The sequence below is a fragment of the Oryctolagus cuniculus genome, chromosome 8 (assembly GCF_964237555.1).
Source record: "Oryctolagus cuniculus chromosome 8, mOryCun1.1, whole genome shotgun sequence".
Lineage (NCBI taxonomy): Eukaryota > Metazoa > Chordata > Mammalia > Lagomorpha > Leporidae > Oryctolagus > Oryctolagus cuniculus.
The window spans coordinates 55445909-55463880 of NC_091439.1; the positions used below are offsets into that span (position 1 = coordinate 55445909).

General features: G+C 40.4%; 1 protein-coding gene across 7 annotated transcripts in view; it reads left to right on the forward strand.

Annotated features, from left to right (window-relative positions):
- Positions 1-17972, forward strand: part of SEC24B (SEC24 homolog B, COPII coat complex component) — a 97172-nt gene that overhangs the window by 37785 nt on the left and 41415 nt on the right. For 4 of the 7 annotated variants that reach the window (XR_011378310.1, XM_051820097.2, XM_051820098.2 and 1 more), the window contains exon 4: positions 10036-10140. The exons of the other annotated variants lie outside the window; for them this stretch is intronic. Coding sequence is in view for 3 of the 4 variants with exons in the window: in XM_051820097.2 (XP_051676057.2) it covers positions 10036-10140 (105 nt within the window). In the remaining variant the exon portion in view is untranslated. The remainder of the gene's footprint in view (positions 1-10035; positions 10141-17972) is intronic. 7 annotated transcript variants of the gene reach the window in all.

Genomic DNA, 17972 nt, shown 5'->3' on the forward strand with positions numbered 1-17972 from the left:
GTCTGGCGCCCCAACTGGGACTAGAACCCGGAGTGCCGGTGCTGCAGCGGGTGAAGGATTAGCCTAGTGAGCCATGGCGCCGACCCTTAATGTCATTTTATAAACCTCTTTCCTACTAAACAGTCAGGATTTTTTCCTTACAATTCGATTTTAAAAAAAGGAGCTACCCTTTTTAAGACACTTGCAACATACTAGATCCTTTACTATCTCATTAACCCTCATTTTAGTACTATGGCTCAGATTATTAGTATTATTCCTGTTTTCCACATCAGAAAAATGAGGTTCATCGAAGTTAAGAACCAACACAAGACCACAGGTTAATTAGTAGCAGAGTGGGAGATTTTCAATTCAAGCAGTTTTATAATTAGATTCTTTCTATAAAATGAGATGGAACTTTTTTTCTTGGTTGATGACAAATATCTTGGTTTAGTGAAGATAAGCTCCTTGCATAAGTTTACAGAAAAAAAAAAAACACTGGAGAATTTGAATTGTAGTTGTAACTTTTATTGTTGCTTTTTTTTTTTTAAGATTTATTTATTTATTTGAAAGTCAGAGTTACACAGAGAGAAGGAGAGGCAGAGAAAGAGAGAAAGAGGTCTTCCATTTGCTGGTTCACTCCTCAATTGGCCGCAATGGCCAGAGCTGCGCCGATTGAAGCCAGGAGCCTTTTCCAGGTCTTCCCACGTGGGTGCAGGGGCCCAAGGAGTTGGGCCATCTTCTACTGCTTTCCCAGGCCCTAGCAGAGAGCTGGATCGGAAGTGGAGCAGCTGGGACTTGAACTGGTGTCCATATGGGATGCCGGCACTGCAGGTGGCAGCTTTACCTGCTATGCCACAGCACTGGCCCCTGTTGTTGCTTTTTTGTTTGCTTGTTTTTCAATTTTTACGTGTTTATCTTAAAGGTAGGGAACCAGAGAGACAGAAAGCTGTTTGATGCACTCTTTTACTCCCTAAATGCCTGCAACTGTTAGGGCTAGGCCAGGTTGAAGTAAGGAACTGGAAATGCAGTCTGGATTCTCCATGTGGGCAGCAGGGACCCTGAACTACTTGATGAAGCACCAGCTGCCTCCCAGAGTGTGCATTATCAGGAAGCTGAAATCAAGAGTGAAGCCATGACTTGAACTCGGGCACTCTAATAGAGGTTCCAGTGTTCCAAGTGGTTTCTTCATGCATCAGGTGTCTGTGCTTTCCTTTGTGTTAAGTAGGAGTCATGCCTCTTAGTGGTCTCTTGCTTTTGGATGGAGCTAAAGTACACTGCCTAATTGTTTATGTGAGTCAGGGCATGTATCATTATACAAGTTTTTGTTGGCTTGAATGGAGCTTCTTGGAGGTGTGCGGTGTACCATTGGGTATGCTATGGGCTTGATAGTTCTATGAAAATGTTAGCACATAAAACACATTTGTCTTTTTATTTTCCCAGCTGCAAAGATACCTTTGCTTAGTTGTTCCTCCAATCCTAAGCATGTTTTGAGAGGAAAGACTTCACATCTTTGCTTGACTATTCCCTAAAAGCCATTTGAAAACACTGTACAACTACTTCAACAGTTTTTACTTACTAACATCTAAAAGTTTTCATCAGAAACTTAAATAGTTGAAGCTATGTAATAGTGGACTTTTGAAAACAAAATATTAAACTGTTCTTTTAAATGACTCCAACAGAATGATACCTACCATCATCATACTTAAGAAACACCTGAATAATCCATTTTTTAATTGGAAAGTTTACATTTTTCCTTCTTTTCCTTGGAGCTGTAACCCGCTCCCCAGTTTAAGAATATAATGTTTCTTAAGGTAGATACTTTTTGTGACTCTGTTGTACTTTTCTGCCACAGTAATACATCAATTAAAATTTAAAATTTGTTTTCTTGTCTGTGACTGTAAATGTCTAAGCACTTCTTTTTTTTCCTGTTGTATTAAGCTATCATTACAGTTAGTAGTAATCTATGGTTGGTCAAAACAATACAAATATCATGAATTTTGTTATTTATATAGAAAGTATATTTCTAATGGTATATAAATTTGAGATGGATGCGCTGTTATACCTCTGCTCTGTAGCTTTGTATCTGGGTTACATATGAGTCTTTATTACAATATGATAGTGTTCGGATCAACTTGACATTCCTACTTAACATTATATACACATAATTGGCTGAGAAACTTTGTTCATGTAAAGTAAATAAGATGCTATTGGAAGAACTTTACTAAAGCAGTTTTCGTGTGCGGGTTTTTCTTTTTTTTTTTTTTAACATCTTTAGCCTTCTGAGTTACTTGTCAAAATTGTCATTAATGGCTGGCTTTGTGGCACAGAAGGGTAAGCCACACAGAAGGTTAAGCCACTGCTTATAATGCTTATAATGCAGTCTCTCCCTCTCTCTTTTCCCCAATGCTGTGCCTGTCAAATAAATAAATAAATAAATAGAGAAATTATTAAAAAACAAACAAACCTGGCAATGTGGGGATCGGCAGCATTGTGGTATAGCAGGTTAACTTGCCACCTGTAATGCCAGTATCGCATACCTGTGCCAGTTCAAGTCCCGATTGTTCCACTTTCGATCCAGCTCCCTGATGGTGTTCTGGGAAAAGCCGTAGAGGATGGCACAGGTGTTTGGGCCCCTGCCACACATGTGGGAGGCCTGGGGAAACTCCTGGCTCCTGGCTTCAGTCTGGCCCATCCCAGGCCATTGTGGCCATATGGGGAGTGAGCCAGCAGATGGAGATCTCTCTATCTCTCTATAACTTTAAAATAAATACGTAAAAATCATAAAAAAAATCACTTTGTTGTCAGATTTAATTTCTAGGTTTTAGATGGTTGTTAGTGTTATTATTTTCACAAAGCAGTTCACTATTTACAAATATATTTAGCGTTTTAAAATTTATTTATTTATTTATTTATTTATAAGGCAGAGTGACAGGTAGAGGGGAGAGCGGGAGAGACCGAGATCTTCTGTCCTCTGGGTCATGCCCCAAATGCCCACAACAACCAGGGCTGTGCCAGGCAAAGCCAGAACCATGGAACTGCAATCTTTCCATCCTGAATGACAGGGGCCTAAGCACTTGTGTCACCTTCTGCTGCCTTCCCAGGTGCATTAGCAGGAAACTGGCTTGGAAGCAGAGGAGCTGGGATTCAGACTAGCACCCTGATATAGAATGGGGACATCCCTAGCAGGAGCTTAATCTGATGTAACATAATGCTCATTTGCTAGTTGTTTGAAATGGGCAAATCGTATCTTCCTTTTATAACTGAGATAATTGAAATTTACAGAGGTTAGATGTGTGATCCAAAGACATGCAGACTTGCTAGGAGAAGCACCAATACCCAGTGCAGGCCTCTGCCTCTAGACCCAGTGCTGGTTGAACTGTGTCAGCAGTTACACAGCATACTGTGAATTTTTTTTAAAGATTTTATTTTCATTTATTTGAAAGAGTTACAGAGAGAGGTAGAGCCAGAGAGAGAGAGAGGTCTTCCACCCACTGGTTCACTCTCCAGATGGCTGCAATGGTGGGAGCTGCGCTGATCCGAAGCCAGGAGCCAGGAGCTTCTTCCGTGTCTCTCACGTGGGTTCAAGGGCCCAAGGATTTGGGCCATCTTCCACTGCTTTCCCAGGCCATAGCAGAGAGCTGGATCGGGAGAGGACAGCTGGGATTAGAACTGGCACCTATATGGGATGTCGGCGCCTCAAGCCAGGGCTTTAACCCCGCTGCGCCACAGCGCCAGCCCCTGTGAATTTCTTTATACCATTGCCAATATGGCATCTTACCATACCTTTAAATGTGTTTTATCAAAAACATCAAGCTGTAACATAGGTCACTTGTTTTTTAGATTGTATCTTCATACAATGTAACTAGCAAAAGTAGTCCTCAAAATAAATAAATACCACTAAGTACTGGAAGAGTCATTGGCTGGCAATTTTTGTTGAAAGGATGTAGAAAGTATTAAATATCTAATAAAACACAGTACTGTAAGATTTTACTATATTATAAATATTTTATGATATAAGAGATTGTAAATACTTTATTGCCTTATCACATTGATTTTGAAAGAAACCCTAGAGAAATTTTATCTGAGTTTTTTTAAAGTGCAATCCCTGTTACAGGCAATGTTTGGTTTTCTTTGTCTAAGATTTGTTTGTTTATTTGAAAGACAGAATTACACCGAGGGAGAGACACAGAGAGAGAGGTCTTCCATCCCCTGGTTCACTCCCCAAATAGCTGCAACAGATGAAACTGGGCTGATTTGAAGCCAGGAGCTTTCTCCGGGTCTCCCACATGGGTGCAGGGACCAAGCACTTGGGCCATCTTCAGCTGCTTTCTTAGGCACATTAGTAGGGAGCTGGATCAGAAATGGAGCAGCCGGCACTGAAACTGGTGCCCATATAGGATACCAGCACTGCTGGTGGAGGCTTAACGTTCTATGCCACAGTGCTGGCTCCTTTATCTGAGTTTTATCCAGTGTATCTTAAAAAAAGACTGGTGATTCTGGAAAACATTCCACTTTATTTTTAAAGATTTATTTATTTATTTGAAAGTCAGAGTTACACAGAGAGGAGAAGCAGAGAGAGAGAAAGGTCTTCCCTCTGCTGGTTCACTCCCCAATTGTCTGCAATGGCCAGAGCTGCGCTGATCCAAAGCCTGGAGTCAGGAGCTTCTTTCGGGTCTCCCACATGGGTACAGGGGCCCAAGGACTTGGGCCGTCTTCTTCAGCTTTCCCAGGCCATAGCAGAAAGCTGGATCGGAAGTGGAGCAGCTGGGACTTGAACTGGGATGCCGGCACTTCAGGCTAGAGCATTAGCCTAACCTGCTGCACCACAGCTCCGGCCCCTCCACTTGTTTTAAAGAATTAGAATTGCTAAATACGCTGGTTAGATTGATAGAATCTTTTCTGATTGTGCCCTGGAGTAAGTATTAAGAATAGTTGAAAATAACAGGTTTTCATTAAATATATGCTAAAAGATTTTTTTTTTTAAAGATTTTATTTATTCATCTGAAGGTCAGTTATAAAAAGGGAGGGAGAGACAGAGAGAGAGGAGAAATCTTCAGTCTGCTGGTTCACTCCCCAAGTGGCCGCAACAGCCAGGGCTTGAGCCAGGCCGAAGCCAGGAGGCTCATCCAGGTCTCCCACTAGGGTGGCAGGGGCCCAAACTCTTGGGCCATCTTTTGCTGCTTTTTCCACACCATTAGTGAGGAGCTGGATCAGAAGTGGAGCAGCTGGGACTTGAACCAGTGTTCATATGTGATGCCAGCATTGCAAGGACAGCTTAATCGCCTGTTCCACAATGCTGGATCCCCAAAACATGTTTTTAAAGCTCATTTATTATAGTAGGTAACATTTATATAATATTCATATACGTTAGGTACAAAATATCTAAGCATTTATTTCATCCTCACAACAATCATTTGAAGTGGTTATCCCATTTTACTGATGAAGTCAGTGAGCAACAGAGATGTTAGTATCTTGCCCAAGAGCACACAGCTAATATATGCTAGAACCTGGAAGTGAACCCAGAGTTCCCATCTGTAACAAAAATGTCCTGATGTTTCTGTGTTCAGTCTGTCTGTCTGTCTTTCTTTCTTTCTTTCTTTAATTTGACAGGTAGAGTTATAGACAGTGAGAGAGAGAGAGAGAGAAAGGTCTTCCTTTTCCATTGGTTCACCCCCCAAAATGGCCGCCACGGCCAGCGTGCTGCGTCGATCCGAAGCCAGGAGCCAGGTGCTTCTTCCTGGTCTCCCATGTGGGTACAGGGCCCAAAGACTTGGGCCATCCTCCACTGCCCTTCCAGGCCACGGCAGAGAGCAGAGAGCTGGACAGGAAGAGGAGCAACCAGGACTAGAACTGGCACTCATGTGATGCCGGCGCTGCAGGCTGAGGATTAACCAAGTGAGCCGCGGAGCCGGCCCAGTATTTCTTATTCTTAAAATTTGAGAGGCTGACACAGCTATAGAGAGGGGGCAGTCTTGTGTTGGTTCACTCTCCAAATGCCTGCAGTATCCACTACTGGGCCTCAGCTGAAGTCGGGAGCTGGAAATTTAAACAGGCCTCCCACTTGTATGGCAGGGATCCAGCTATGTGAGACATCACTTGCTACTTCCCAAAGCCTGCGTTGGCAGGAAGCTGGAATCCAGGGCTGCAGTTGGTTGGTGAATTCATGTGCTCTGATATGGGGCTTGAGGGTCCCAACAATTAGGCCAAATGCCTGGCCTTGTTCAATATTTCTTAGCGTTTTCGGTTGGTTCTCATGAGACTCCTTTAAAGGCAGTGGATTCTTATAAAGGCTGCATAATGGCATAATTATTTAATTAAATAATTCACCATTAACTCCTAACACCATGCTTCTAGTGTAAACCAGTCCTTTTTTTTAACATGCTTCCCCGTTGACTGAAACATGTCAAGGTAAAACAAAGTCTATATGTTAGAGTTCCTTGATGAACCTTTGAAGAAAAGAAGAAACTTTCCCTTTAGCACCTGGAAGATTTTTGTACCTTTGAGCAATGGGTCTATCAGATTTTAGGGTAAGTTAAGGTTATGCTTTTCCTTTGTAAAAGGAGAAAGGCTGGGGCTGGCTCAGTGGTATAGTGGGTTAAGTCTCCACCTGCAGTGCTGGCATTGCATATGGGCGCTAGTTCCAGTCTCAGTTGCTCCAATTCTGATCCAGCTCGCTGCTAACGTGCCTGGGAAAGCAGTGGAAGATGGCCCAAGTCCTCGGGCCCCTGCACCCTTATGCGAGACCCGGAAGAAGCTTTTGGCTCCTGGCTTTGGATTAAACCAGGTCCAGCCATCTCGGCCATTTGGGGAGTGAGCCAGCAAATGGAAGATCTCTCTTTCCTTCTCTGCCTCTGCTTCTCTCTCTGTAACTGTACCTTTCAAATAAAAAGAAAATCTTTAACAACAAAAAAAAAAAAAAAAAGAGAGAGAGAGAGAGAGAGAAAGGCTGTTGTTATCACAGGTACTTTTTTAGGTGGATAACTTCAGGTAAGATTCTTAATGGAAATTGTTATCTGAAAGTTGATTCCCTTAAAACAATTTTTCTTTTTGGTAGGAACCCTTAAAATATCTTCTAGTAACATGTACCTGGTTTAAAGACCAGCTTAGGAAACAAATCAGTTAACCTCTCCAGAAGATTTGCTCTCTTACGACAGGCTTGATTTATTCCCAGTATCGCTGTATCTAGGGAACAGTGAGGGTGTCTTTATGAAGCATCCCCAAGGATGTTACCTCCCAGAGTTTTGCCTGAATCAGGTACTTTAATGGAAAGAAGCTTAAACTGAATATCCTTTTTAAAATAGGGAGCCCTACTGATAAGAGAGCTCTTTATCATGTCACATCCTCTAAAGTGTTTTTTACTTCTTAATTTACTAGGTTTATAGCTTGGAAGTTCCTGTTAAGATAGAATAAATTAAGACACAGCTTTTCCTGTCCAGTTGGCGGCTGTGATGGTGGGAGGTATTCTGTATGCATTTGCACAGTGGGCCTTTATGCTGAGCTCTGGGAAGGGAATCATTCTGCCACCTTGTATATTTGTTCTGTTACCCCATACATAGATTCTGGCTCTTAAAGAGGGTTTGAATAGAGATACTTCAGGAACCATTCACATGTGCTGGAGTACATGATTTGGCTGTATCTCTTTGTGGCTGTAGTTCCTCATTTGCTGCAGTCTGTATATGCCAGACTCAGTCCAGAGCTGAGCACTGGACCAGTTATTTTTCTGGAGCTGTTAACTGTACCTGGGTGAACTAAGATATATTCTTATCCTGTCAATACTCCCAAGCTTTTATTTACTTGAACAAGGTAGCATGTCGAACCATAGTTGAAAAGGGGCTTGAATGTTGACACTTTTATCTCTACACTACTCAAAAAGATTGTACCCTTGTTTGGGAAAGGAAACTCCAAGTATGCCATATGGCATTATGTCAATATAGTATACTGACAAACACAATATAATCTAAGATACCACAATAAATTTTACCCTCTTCTGTCTTATTCATAAGTTTGTTCATTCAGTGCATGAACTAGTTCTTTATCACTGTGTAGTCAGCTCATTTACTTCCAATTAAGCTTTGATTGTTCAATAGTAAATGAAATAAAGCTGTTTTTACTCAGTAAATTTGGGAAAAAGGAAAAATTATTTTATACTGTGTATATGTACTTGTGCTATCTGTATAACATATGTCTGTGTTTGGCTCCTGTGTCCAGTTAGAGACAGCCACCTTGATACACATTCAGTCATGAAGAGAATGGATTCTTTTCTGATTTTTTCTTGTTTATTGGCATGTGTTAGTTCAGAACAATAAATGATACTTATTTCTTCTTTCTCATTTCTTCTTATATATACATATATATAGGTATACTTCTTAAAGTGCATGTTAATTGTATTTTGAGAAGGCTTTAACAAGTCATTGAAAAAGAATCACTTTTCTATTGTAAAATCTTTTACTGTTAACATGTGTAATCATAAACTTAGTGTATTTACTATAAGGTCTAATATTAGTCAAATTTTTCATTTTAAAATAGGCTTTGGTTAGAGGAATTTGCCACTCTGATTTGGTCTTTCAAGGTATCAAGTTTGTTTATTGTCTTGCCTGAATTCATTTTAAATCGATTTTTACTTTCTCAGATGAATTTGTGATAGCTGCTGTTTTTATCATATTTAAAAAAAAATGTTTCAGCAAAATTAGCAGATTAGTTCCTGACTTCTAAAATCATAGTGGGAAGACTAAAACTTCACTTATCTATAGTTTAATGTTTGCTGTCTTCTAAACTGAAATTTGACTATTTAATTGCTTTGTTTCTTGCTATAGAGATGAAGTACATTTATCTGTGCTAACCAAAGGTCATCTGAAAAAAACAATGAAGAAAGCACTGTGTGGCTTTGGCGAAGCAGGGCTTCATGGTCCGGCTAGTATTAGGAGGTGTTTTTGGAAATCCTTACCATATTTTACACAGTTACTAGTATCAGTAATTAGTGTGCCTTTTCCACTGATTCTGCTTTCTGTTGGTGTGGCTCACCAGAATTCCAGTTTCACTCATCTCCTTCATACCTGTATGCAATAGGATGATGCTGACATGACTGACCATCCCAGGAAGTTCACTTTTCTGTATTGGTTACAGTTGAAAGCCAACAGTTAATAGACCTCCTCTTTTTCTCTTTTGAGTGTCTACTGTAAGCAGAGAACTAGTCTGAATATGGTTCTTTCTTCAACTGTCATTCCTTTTCCGTTAATGGAAGAGGATATCATCAAAGTGGCGTTGCCCAAGGAAGGTACCAAGTAATATGTATGTGTTTTTTTGCTGTACAAATTTAGCACAGTAGAAATGATCACTGCCCACCACGACTGCATTGTCCCAAAGGAAGTATACCCCCAAGGTCCTCAGTTCAAAGAAGGTAAATTTGTATAGTGCTCAATGACATTTTCAGAGAACATCATTGCAGTTTCTCAAATATTACTGGTGTAATTAATTCATTGTGTGTTTTTTTTTTTTTTTTTTTTTTTTGACAGGCAGAGTTAGACAGTGAGAGAGACAGAGAGAAAGGTCTTCCTTTTTCCGTTGGTTCACCCCCCCAAGTGGTTGCTATGGTTGGCATGCTACGCCGATCCGAAGCCAGGAGCCAGGTGCTTCCTCCTGGTCTCCCATGTGGGTACAGGGGCCCAAGCACTTGGGCCATCCTCCACTGCCTTCCCAGGCCACAGCAGAGAGCTGGACTGGAAGAGGAGCAACCGGGACAGGACCGGAGCCCCAACCAGGACTAGAACCCGGGGTCCTGGTGCCGCAGGCGGAGGATTAGCCAAGTGAGCCGCGGCCCCAGCCTAATTCATGGTTCTTTAAAGCACTTGGTTCATGTTAAGGTTGCTTTTACTAAATTGCTTTGCAGAGATTTTCTAACGGTTCTAGTTTTGATAATAAATTTGCTAATATTAATATGCATGCTGGGATGTCCTTTGCAATGTCAGAGTTCTTTCTCACTTTTAATGCAATGTCAAAATTTTATTTCTCGTCTTTCCTATTGGTTTGACTCTTGTGTTTGTGCTTTCCACTTTACAGGCATGCAGTATGGTGAATATGTTAATAATCAAGCTAGCTCCGCACCAACTCCCTTGTCATCAGCTTCCGATGATGAGGAAGAGGAGGAGGAGGATGAGGAAGCAGGTCTGCTTTAGCTTTACACCAGTTCTTGATCTTTTCCTTCTCAAGTTTTTTTTTTTTTTTATTTCCATAGTCATAACCTTTAAAAAAGTGTCTTTGAAGATTTGACACAGTGAACTTAATTGGTTTGGATTACAGACGGCTGGGGCATTTGAAATGAGGTGTTCTGTTTCCCTGCTTTGTACATCTTTACCATTTCCTCACTAATGGAATTACATTTTTCATGATGGTGGATTGCTTTCATTCTGAAATGCATTCCCTCCCATATCACATGCTAAAACAAACCAAACCAAACAAACAAAAAACCAAAAAGAATCCTGACTGAAATTTTGGCTGATGATTGCTGTAGTACCTTTTGTTTTATTTTCTGCTTTGCATGCTGCTTTAGTCTAATCAGTATGAGCCTTATGGGTTTTATCATACTGATAGAGAAGTAGGACAGTGTTACTGTGACGTCCTTTTGGTCCTTCTTGTCATGGCTTTAGAAGGCCCAGAATTTGTAGTTAATTTCCTGCTTTGTGAGGTAATAGTTCATATCTTGTTAGGTGACGAAGCTGTGCATATGCTTATACGCTGCAACCTATTTAATATTTTATTCTGCCTCTGATAGGAAGAACACTGCTGCAAATTGAACAGTTCAGTTCCTCCATTAATTCTAATAGTTTGAGTGAACCAGTAAGTTCTTTCAAGTTACTATATATGATTATGATTCTCCTTCTGCTGTTTTTATTATTATTTTAAAAGATTTATTTATTTATTTGAAAGCCAGAGTTACAGAGAAGGAGCGGCAGAGGCAGAGAGAGAAAGATATCTTCCATCTGCTGATTCACTCTCCAAATGGCTGCAATGGCTGGGCCTGGGCCAGGCTGAAGCCAGGAGCCAGACTTCATTCGGGTTTCCCATGTGGGCACAGGGGGCCCAAGTCCTTGGGCCATCTTCCACTGGTTTCCCAGATGCACCAGCAGGCAGGTGGATCAGAAGTGGAGTAGCTGGGCCTCCAACCGGCACCCATATGGGATGCCAGTGCTGCAGGCAGTGGCTTTACCTGCCATGCCACAATGCCAGCCTTGTTTTTATTATTGATGGGAGAATTTGGCTGTAGAAACTGTTTTTTTAAAATACTCAAATCCTTATACATAGTTTAAGGGAGATAAAAATTAAGGGGAGAATCAAATAGGAAGTATTATTTTTCAGTCTGAATTATAAATACCCATCTATCTTTTTGAAATTACTTACAATAGTAAAATTATCTGAGAGATCTCCTGTCTGCAAGTTAATTTTTCAGTTGCCAACAGTGGCTGAGGCGGGGCTGTGTCTGAACCTGAGAACTAGGAACTCAGTCCAGACCTTCCATGGGGGTGGCAGAACACCCAATTAAATAATTAATTAATTAATTAATGGAGCTCTGCATTAGTCAGAGCCAGAGTCAGATATTGAACCCAAGTACTCCTATGTGGGATGTGAAATTTTAACCAGTAGGCCAAACATTCACCCCTATTTATAATTTTTAAATTTTAACATAATTTCTAATTTTCAGAACAATTGTAAACAAAATCTCTGTTTCCCAGATAACCATGTCCACCCCACTTGTTTTAAAGATTTATTTATTTGAAAGGTAGAATTAGAGAGAGGCAGAGGTAAAAAGAGAGAGAGAGAGAAAGAGAGAGAGAGAAAAGTCTTCCATCCACTGGTTCACTCCCCAAATGGCTGCAATGGCTGGAGCTGAGCTGGTCTGAAGCCAGGAGCCAGAAACCTCTGAACTTTTCCCCTAAATACTTTGGTGTATATTTCTTCATTGTAAGGACAGAATCTTTAATAACCACAATACTGTTAATTGGGAAATTGAATATTGATGCAAATAATGTCTCATTCGCAGTTCATAGTCAAACCTCAACAGTTGTCTCAATAAGATCTTTTGTAGGTGTTCTCATAGTCCAGGATGCAATGTATAATCATGCATTAAATTTATTTTTTTTTTATTTTAACAATACAATAAATTTTATTTATTTGGATGGCATACAGAGGTAGAAAGATCTTCCATCTACTGGTTCCCTCCCCAAATGCCTACGACAGTCAGGGATGAGTCAGACCAAAGCCAGGAGCATGGAACTCAGTCTTCCAGGAGGTGGGTGGCAGGGATCCAAGTACTGGATCCATCACCACTGCCTCCCAGGGTGCATATTAGCAAGAAGCTAGAGTGTACAGCGGAGCTGAGACTCAAACCCAGGCACTCAGAAATGGAATGCAGCCTTCCCAAGGAGCATCCTAAGAATTGCACCAAAGTCCCTTCCTCTCGTATTAAATTTAGTTGTTGTGTCTACTTAGACTTCTTATCTGGAGCAATTCTTTAGTGGTTCTGTTTCTTTTCTTTTTTTTTTTCTTTTGCCAGGCAGAGTGGAGAGTGAGAGAGAGAGACAGAGAGAAAGGTCTTCCTTTTCCATGGGTTCACCCTCCAATGGCCGCTGCGGCCGGTGCACCACGCTGATCCGAAGCCAGGAGCCAGGTGCTTTCCTCCCGGTCTCCCATGCGGGTGCAGGGCCCAAGCACTTGGGCCATTCTCCACTGCCCTCCCGGGCCACAGCAGAGAGCTGGCCTGGAAGAGGAGCAACCGGGACAGAATCCGGTGCCCCGACCGGGACTAGAACCTGGTGTGCCGGTGCTGCAGGCAGAGGATTAGCCTAGTGAGCTGCGGCACTGGCCAGTCGTTCCGTTTCTTAACCCTGACATTTCAAAGAACACAGGCCAGGTTTTTTTTTTGTTTTTTTTTGCACACTATCCTGCAAATTGGGTGTATCTGATGTTTCCTTGTGATTGGATTCAGATTATGCCCTTTATGGTAGTGTTATCATTGGCATTGCCCGAGTATCCTTTCTGAGGCACAAAATAACGGCTTTTTTCCCATCTTGATGAGGATACTGTTGATCATTTGATGATTAAGGTGCTACCTGCCAGGTTTCTCCACCATTTCTCCCCCTTGAAATTAATAACTAATTGCAGAGAGGGTTTTTTTTAAAAGACTTTGTAAGTAATATTGTTTTTTCCTAAAGTATCACCCATTAGGTTTGGTACCCACTGCTGATTTTTAACCTCTGATATTCTATATTGATGTGTTGGGGTTTTATTGTAACAAATTCTTTTCCTTCTCTGTTGTTGATTTCTTTAGGTGCAAATTGATTACTTTTTATTTTATTCAGTGGATTATAATTCATTACTGACATGAGTTATTTTAATGTTTGGCCATATTTGGCCAGTAGTAACTCCTTCACACTAGCTCCATTATCTTAAGATAGTTTCATGAATCGTTCAGCCTTTGCTTTACGTTCTTTAAGGCTACCATAATGCCCCTAGCTCATTTGCTGCTTAACCTTTGCTTCAACCTTGGAGTGAGCATTTCTCTAAGTCTTGGTTGCTTTAGAGGGGAAGGGTATTTTAGGAACCAAGATTTGAGTGCAGTGTGTGCTCAATGCTACTGAGGAGTTATTGCTCCCAGGCCCTTATTTTTTTACATTTAACCCTATCGCTTATTCAGTTCCTAGGTACACTTTTCTGTCTCCTGGTCCTTATTTTGCAGATTTCAAAAATGTGTTATTTTATCTAATGTTAATTTGTCAACCTACAGTACTTCCATTTTTGTTCTACTTTCAGGAAGGTGCAGTTGTTGAAATTTTTATTGGCTTAGATTGAGATAAAAGGGAGATGAAAATAGATGCGGCATTTATGGCTTTTCTCCTATCATCTTATCTTGTTTAATTTTTTATTAAATATAGTATAGACTAAAAAATTCCCAAGTTTTTAAGTAAATGCAGTTACATTTTAATAATTCCTGACATGCCTGAGCACCTGCTGTGTGCCAATAAGCACAAAAGAGCTGTCTCTCTGGGTTTTTGGTTGGTTTTTCTAGCTTCTTTCTTTCTTTCTTTGTTTAGTTTTGTTTCTAGTTTCAAATTCTGACTTTGTCATTTACCAGCTTTGTGCCCTTAGGCAAGTTTCTCAATTGAGTCTCAGTTTACTCTTTTGTAAGAAGGAAGTAATAGTAGTGACAATTCTATGTACTTGTTTTGAAGGTTCAAGATATTCATCATAAATTTAGAATAGTGTCTAGCAAATGGTACATGGAAAAATATTAGTGTTCATTACCAACATGAGCTTGTGTTCTTAACTCAATTGATCCTTCTCAGCAATCCTGCAAAGCAGAGATAATCAGTCCGTTTTACTGATTAACTGTGTCCTGCACAAGTGAAATATCATTTACCTGTGATCACAGAAACTGCTAAGTTTAGCAGAGCGGGGATTCAAACTGAGGTCTCTGCTGCAGAAGGTCTGACAAAGAAGGTATCTCCTTCTCTGAGAAAATGGAAAGCAGTGTAGCAGTCAGGACCTAAAAGGGCACAGCACAGCAGTCACTGTGGGACTGCTTGCATGTGTTCTCACTGTGCTGTTTTCACTAGGCACCAGAATCCTAAGAGTGCTGTTGCTGTTTTCACCGGAATCCTGGTGTTCTGTATTCATGGCTTTTTGACATGCTCTTTCTGTTGCTGATTCCAACTTGAAGGAATATTCCGGAGCGGGGGTGAAAAAAACTTAGCTGTAAAAGGGATTTCAGTTGTTAAAAAAAAAAAAAAAACAAAAAAACAACCAACACTGTCTGGTTACACTGATTTTTTTTAATATGTACTACAATAATATTCCTCTAAATACAGTAGAAGTAACTAGTGTTTTAGCTTTTCATTTACTAAATATTATAGTTTCTTTCACCATTGAATATTCATTTTAAATTCTCTGTTTCAAACCTATTTGATTTTAGTGCTAACTTTATGTCAAACCATCTAACATTTAAAAAAATTATGTGCTACAAATAGGCTTCCTTTGAAAAATGTCTTCATTAAATATACACTTGGAAACCAACATAAAATTTTGTGCAGAATACTGGTTGAGGCCGGCGCTGCGGCTCACTAGGCTAGTCCTCTGCCTGCGGCGCCGGCACCCCGGGTTCTAGTCCCGGTTGGGGCTCCGGTCCTGTCCCGGTTGCTCTTCTTCCAGTCCAGCTCTCTTCTGTGGCCCGGGAAGGCAGTGGAGGATGGCCCAGGTAAATGGGCCCTGCACCCGCATGGGAGACCGGGAGGAAAGCACCTGGCTCCTGGCTTTGGATCGGCGCAGTGTGCCGGCCGCAGCGGCCATTGGAGGGTGAACCAACGGAAAAGGAAGACCTTTCTCTCTGTCCCTCTCTCTCACTAACTCTGCTTGTCAAAAAATAAAAAATAAAAAAAAAGAATACCCGTTGAAAGTACTCTCTTGCAAATGAAATGAAAAGTAAAAGAATAAAAGTAAACTAAAAAAGTAGGAAAAAAAGAAAGCCAATTTGGACTCCAGGCCGTGATCAGCCTTAGCCCTAGAAGATATTGTCAGCTAATGTTCTGTCACCTGCTGTATATGCTCCAGATAGCCTTGCTTCTGAGGAATTTTTAATTTGAAAAGAAGCCAGAGGATAGCACAATGCTGTCCTGTGGTTCCAAGACTGTGACAGTGTGATGCTATATTTTGCAAGTGATGTGGCAGGACCCTTTTTTGATTTTTCATGAGTTTCAGTGTACTAGTTTTTGTTGGACAATCTTACAAGCTAAGAGTAACTATTAAGTGCCTGGTGCTACAAGGGAAATAATGATTCATATTTTTCTTTGATTATTTTTATTTATTTATTTGAAATGCAGAATGAGATAGAGATCTTCCCTATGCTGATTCGTTCTCCAGATGCCCACAATAGCTAGTTTTGGGCCAGGCCAAAGCCGGGAGCCTAGAACTGAAACCATGTCTCCTGTGTGGATGCCAGGTACACAACTACTTGAGCCATCATCTGCGATCTTCTAACATGTACATTTATAGGAAGTTGTATATGAAGTGGAGTCAAAACTCAAACACAGAGACTCTGATGTGGGGTTTATGTATCCCAAGCAGTGACTTGACCACTGTGCCAGACCACAACCTTCTTTGATTATTTTAAAAAGTAATGTATTTTGATACAGAAAAAGTTGACTACTGTAGATAATCAGACAGTATTGTTCTGCTTAGCTCTGGCTTTCCAAAGTGTGCAAATCTCTTTTCTTTTAATTGATGTATTCTTGTTATTTTAATTTAATTTAACACATGTCCTGGGCCTAAGAAAAGTAAAAGAATTTGAGGGTTTTTGATATTCATATACATTAAAAACTGTGGCAGCTTACTTACATGTGTTACCTGTTGCTTGAATATCCAGCTGGCAAACATCTTGTGTATATTGCTGGAATCTCTCTTTCTCTCTCTCTCTCTCTCTCTCTCTGTGTGTGTGTGTGTGTGTGTGTATCCATGGGGTCAGGGAGCAAGCAAGTTGACACTATAGTGGGAAGAGACTTGATACCAGTGTCCAGAGTTGGTATTCAAAGAATATTTTCAAATGGAAATGGTGTTCAAATGGTAACTGGATATCTATGCTAGACCCAAATCTAATTAACTCAAATATTAAACATTCGCTAATGCTTTATTTTTCCCATTTTATTGTGAACATATAATGGTTAATCAATAAAAGATAGATGGTGGACTTTCTAAGTGCCTGTAAACTAACATAGAATATAAATATCAGTTGTTTCATTATTTCTCTGAGAAAATACATTCTGAGTTCTGATTGAGCAATTTATCAACAGATTATTTAATAATGTCCCACTTGTAAGCATGATTTAAAGTTACAATAAGTGCATATTAATATTTGTGTGTTATAGGAGTACGTAGAGCAACCTGAAACCAGATATGGGATGGGATGACAGGAAAGTTACTCCTAATGGAGTGATACCTGAACTGAATCTAAAAATAAAAGTTGGAAATAGGCAGATGAGAGATCTGGGGAGAAGCAGAGGCACTTTAGAAAATAAAGCAAGAAGTTTGAGGAAAATTGGCACATTTGGGGAATTTAATTTATGGTTTGCAAAGTATAGTGACAAGAAGAGCTGAGTGAGATCAGGTGGAGGGCTGGGTGAGAACTTTAAGGATATTGTACTTTTTATTAAGTACTTTAGCCTTTATCATTAAAGTAGTTAGAAGTCACTAAAGGAATTCACTTGGGAAAATAACAACCAAGTTTGCATTTTAGAAAGAACTGTTATAGGAGAGTTGCCTGGAGCCTAGTGAAACTAAAGACATTGGAATAATCAGGTAGGAAAAAAGTGCTCGAATGAAGGTAGCAGAACGATTAGACAGGGAGTAGCCAAAATAGTGCCAAAAGAAGGAAGCTATTTATACAAATCAGTAATTAATTGTATTAACATTGTTAAGTATTGAGAAGAGTTTGGTCAAAATCTGAAAAAAAAAGTAATTGGATTTGTTTATGAGAAGTTTCTTGTTCTTTTTGCCTCAATTTGTAGGGAAAAGAGAGAAAATGACAGACATTTCCATGGTCTCTTACTAGTATTGGTTTCATGTATATCTGCTTAATAGTAGTCCTGTGGAATAGGGATTTTAGAACCTGTTGTTACTATGAGGACCAACTCAAATGTTGAGTGTCTCTTCACAGCTGACTAATTTCATGTTGAGCAATGCTAGTAAGTACATTGGCCTTTGGGGACCCATGTTGATTGACTTTGAAAAAAGATTTTATTTTAAAGTCAGAAAGGGAGAGACACAAAGACAGATGGAGAGAGACCTTTAATCCACAGCTTCACTTGCCAAATGCCCACAGCAACCAGGGCTAGGCTAGGCTGAAGCCTTGAGCGTGCAGCTCCATCCAGGTCTCCATGTGGGGCATGGGGACCCAAGTACTTGAGCTATCATCTGCTGCCTCTCAGGTGCATATTAGGAAGAAGCTGGATTAG